We start from the raw sequence: 4838 nt of genomic DNA, 5'->3' as shown, positions 1-4838 counted from the left end.
CTGATGTAAATGGCAAAATGGAGATTAAGATGTCCTTACTCTGGGCTGAAATGCGATTCACTAGGTAGACTCCTCAAATGGGGAAGATGAGGAGGACATTCTTGTTAAATATGCATATTTAATAGCTCTTATTAAGGAACTCTGGGGGGGCAGTGTTTATGTGCTCAGCTGCTAACTGAAAGGTTGGTAGTTTGAGCCACCAGCCACTCCACAGGAGATGGTAATGGGTTTGGGTTTGGTTTTATCTACTCTTTATCATACTACTCTCTGACACAGGTAATTTTTGTCATTGTCACTGTTTTATTTTTAAAGTTATAAACAGTTTCCCAAGGTCACACAAGTAGTCTCTGCCAGATTTGGGTCTCAAACCCAACACTGAATCAAGTATAGTATAATTGGATTATGCTGATTGAGTGGCAAGGATAGAAAAACATACCCTCAACATTTACAGCTGTAGGAATCTGTGTTGACGTACTTACCTATGATCAGAATTTTAATTGGGAAAAAATTATCTAGATGTGACTTACAAACCCTTGATTATTGGCTATTTGGTCTACTCCCCTGCCTTATCTCAGTCCTATTCCCCCACCTCAGAAATCCCTTAAGAAGTTTTTCCAAACCCCATATTCAGCAATGGTGCCAAGGTTCTTCTCTTAGCCCTCAGCTTCAATTCCTTCATTCTTACACAGAAAACAACCTGAGAGGGACTGCCTGGGAATCAGCAGCTTTTGTTCCCACCTCTTTCTTGGGCCGTGTAATGACAACCTGATAGTCAGGCCAGGCATCCACCAGCACCTCCATATTGAATGGGTTTTTATTTTTAATGTTGAAAATGGCACCATATACCTAGAACAGCAAGGAAAAAAAAAAAACAGAAAAGTATGACATTTCTCTTTGAGATAGGGTCTTAGATGTGGAGATGGCCACTGGAGAACTTTGAGCTGACAGTGAAAAATTGCTTTAGACTTACAGTGAAAGATTTGAGGAATTACCCCTGTCCAAATAGGTTCATAATTATTTTTAGTTTATTTCCAGGATCTGCTTGGCACCTGCCCACAGCTTAACGTAAGAAGGCCGACCTGGATAGATAGATCCAGCCTGACCAGGACTCATGGGAGCAGAGAAAGCAAACCCTTTAGCTGACCCTGAAACATTAAAACAAGGGACCAAAAGTTACTGGAATTACTTCCTCTGTACTGCGCAAACCCATTTGAGACGCAAGAGGTCCATTCGCCATTTCTGTGCCAAGCTATAATCCTAGCCTCTAATCCATCATCCTAACCCTTCCCCAGTAACCTTATGGATAATCATAACTTCTCCACTTGCCACAGGCTTAAAAGTTAAAGGAATATGAATCTCTGTTGAACTTCCTTGATGACAGCAGTCCTGCTGCTCCTCCCTATTGGCCATCCGAATAAGGCTTCTGTCCTGGCCTCAGCCTGAGTCTGTGATTCCATAAGCAGTGCTGAATAGAACCTGGGCCTAGGTTCATGGTTTCAATGTGGCATGGGAAATGAGGTCAAGTTGGGAAGGAAAGAAAAAAAAATCTGTGTACCTTTAGCTATCATTTTCTAGTTCTTCCTCCCCTATCCTAGGTACAGGCGATCAGTAATGTGCTTTCTGTCTTTGTAGATTGGCCTATTCTGAGCATTTCACACAAATTGAATTATATTTAAAACAAAACAAATCAAAAGAGTTGGGAGTATTTGACAAGGATGGAGCCCATAGTTCTAGAATGGCTTATTGGATGACCAACGGAAGCTATGCTGCAAACAAGCCCAGGAAGGGTCCACAAAAACCAGAGTTAATAGCTGGATCATTAGGAACTGACTCCCCTGACATGAACTTATTTATTTCCTCAATAACATTTATTGGGCATCTATTTATATCAGGCTTGTGATAATTATGGAGAAAGTTGGATATGATATGGTCACTGCCTTCAAGGCAATTCTAGAATGATAGAGAGACACATGATCCAATCACAACAGGACACATGCTCAGGTAGATATATGCATACAGTAGTGTGGGACCTCTGGGAAGAAATGCACTACCTGCCTTGGAAGTGATAGTGAGTCTTACAGTGCAAGTTATATTTGAACTACATTTGATGGATAAATAGAGGCTTTTCCCGGGAAAAATAAAGAGAAAAAAACCAAAAACAAGACCCATTGCTGTCAAGTCAATTCCTACTCATGGTGACCCTATGTTTACAGAGTAAGACTGTTCCATAGGGTTTTCTTGCCTGAGACTCTAGGTGTCGTGAATGGTTAAGCACTCAACTAATAGCCAAAATATCGGCAGTTCAAACCCATCCAGAGATGCTTCTGAGAGGTCACGGCCCTGACAGTCCTATGAAGCAGTTCTATGCTCCACACATGGAGTCCCCATGAGTCAAAATCTACTGAACAGCAACGGACAACAACAAATGACCTTTATGGAAACAGATTGCCAGGCCTTTCTTCTGTTGTGCCCCTGAGTAGGTTTGAACCACTAACTTCTGGGTTAGTAGTCAAGTGCAAACCATTTGCATCATCCAGGGAGGTTAGAGAAAGAGGGCAAGTTATTCCAGGTAAGGGGGAAAAAAGCACAGAAAAAAAAAAAAAAAAAGGCTTGAAATTGTGGCAGATTATGTCCCTGCTGAACTATAAGGGGTTCAAAATTTGTAGCATGTGGTATACAGCAGGGGAATACTGGGGGATGGAGTAGATGAAGTTGGGTGCATTATTGTGATCTAAAAAAAAAACCAAACTTCCATCAAGTCAACTCCTACTCATAGTGACCCTTTAAGACAGAGTAGAACTGCCCCATAAGGTTCCCAAGGTTGTGAATCTTTACAAAAGCAGATATCTCATCTTTCTCCCATGGAGTGGGTGGTTGATTTGAACCACTCACTTTTGGTTAGTAGCTGAATGCTTTAATCATGGCCACACTAGAGCTCCTATTTTTATGATAGAGCCCTATATACCCAATTTAGGAATATGGACTTTATTTATGCCTTAGGCATAAATATGTTGTGGACATGGACTGGGACTGGAACATTTAAAGCACAGAAATGATTGATCATATGTGTGTCAGATAGATGGCTCTGGTCACCAGACAACAATCAGTCTGGTAAGATTTGAGACAAGGATATATTGCAATAGCTTGTAAGGAATCCCACTAGAGATAGCAGTGGGAAGGATTAAAAATATGATAAAGAGGCCAAAAATGAAGCAAAGTGGGTTATTGATTGGATATGAATATGAAGATCATCTTTAGCAAAAAGATCTGACTTTAAACCTATGTTTCCATCTGTCTCAGACAATTCTAAGGAGCTCTGGTGGCATAGGAGGTAAGGCATTTGGCTGGTAACCAGGTCAGCCATTCACATCCAGCAGCTGCTCCACAGGGAGAAGACAAGGCAATCTACTTCTGGGAAGATTTACAGCCTTGGAAACTCAATGGAGTCAGAATCGACTAGATGGCAGTGGGTTTGTTTTTTTGGTTTAGGAAGATTCTGCGCCCTCCTCAGACTTATCTACTTCACTCTTCCCCTACTTTCTCACCTTTTGGGTCTCAGGGATGCTCTCTTCCAGAGATTCAAATAGAATATGCAGATCCTGGGATCCTTGGAGCACAAGCATCTTGTGTAGCACTTTAGCTCCCTTACCCCTGGAAGATGATCTAAGGAAACAAACACACACACCAAAATACTTCAAAGTATCAGGCAAGGATCCAGGAAGAGGAGGAAGGAGAAGTCACCTAGGACACCATACATTTGTTAGAGGTGAAGGGCATTAGACATTTCCTAGCCTGGACCTCTCATTTTACAGATAAGAAACTAAAGCCTAAAACAGTCATACCCTGAAAGGGGCAGGGACAGAGATGCATCTAGACCTCAAGGCTCCTTAGTGATCTCTACAGTTTGACAAGAAGTACCATGACACATGTGGTGAATCAAAACTTCCTATGCCCATTTGATTCAAATCATGACAAGAATCCAAGAAACTGTCTTCAGTGGTCCTGATGCCAATGAAAAACAAAGCGTCTCTCCAGAGATTGCTAGAAGCCCTACACATTGGGGACAGTAAAGGCCCACAGACATTGGGACACTTCCTTTAAAATATCATCAGTGATATTTTCAGCCATCATGACAGAATGAGATCATCTGGAAAAGATTCTAAAGACCATATTGTGTACAGGCCCTTTTCCCTACGGTACAAAACCATAGAAAGGAAAAATTGTTAGCTCTCATAAGTGGTGATACCACCCAAGTATAAATGAGCAAAACCTAGGAACTGAATGCAATTTTATTTTAGCAACTTGTAAAATAGAGTAAATCTTTTTCTTTTCAATAATTGCACTTCTAGAAGCTCATCCCAAGGAAATATTAATAGATATCCATGAAGATATAAGGAGCCCTGGAGGCACAGTGGCTAAGTGCTCAGCTGCCAACCCAAAGGTCAGTGGTTCAAACCCACCAGCTGCTTCATGGGAACAAGATGTGGCAGTATGCTTCTGTAAACATTTCAGCCTGGAAACCCTACGGGCAGTTCTACTCTGTCCTATGAGTCCGTATGAGTTGAAATTGACTCAATGGCAATGAGTTTGGTTTTTCAGTTTTATAAAGATATGAACATAAAGGGATTCAATGTATCATTATGATACCACACATTTAGAAACCATTCAAAATCCATTATAGATAAATAGTTAAATTAATGATGGTATATTCAAATAATGAATTATCAGGAAGTCATTACAATTACTGCTTTAGATCATATTTAATGACATAGAAAAATGTCCATGCTGTGGATTGAATGAGGTCCCAAAAATAAGTGGTGTAAATCCTTACCCCTTTA

The 4838-nt window shown here is 40.8% G+C and overlaps 1 protein-coding gene across 1 annotated transcript in view; it reads right to left on the bottom strand.

Moving 5' to 3' along the window:
• Positions 1–3623, bottom strand: part of GLYATL2 (glycine-N-acyltransferase like 2) — a 7492-nt gene extending 3869 nt beyond the window's left edge. Inside the window, exons 1-2 of the mRNA XM_007953842.1 lie at positions 3546–3623; positions 739–846 (exon numbers count right to left, since the gene is read on the bottom strand). Coding sequence (XP_007952033.1) covers positions 739–846; positions 3546–3623 — 186 coding nt within the window. The remainder of the gene's footprint in view (positions 1–738; positions 847–3545) is intronic.
• Positions 3624–4838: the final 1215 nt, after the last annotated feature.

Source organism: Orycteropus afer, unplaced genomic scaffold (genome assembly GCF_000298275.1).
Source record: "Orycteropus afer afer isolate SDZICR_OR568_19922 unplaced genomic scaffold, OryAfe1.0 scaffold00419, whole genome shotgun sequence".
Taxonomy (NCBI): domain Eukaryota; kingdom Metazoa; phylum Chordata; class Mammalia; order Tubulidentata; family Orycteropodidae; genus Orycteropus; species Orycteropus afer.
Note: the sequence above shows the minus strand (reverse complement) of the source record. Positions and strands in the feature narration are given on the sequence as shown.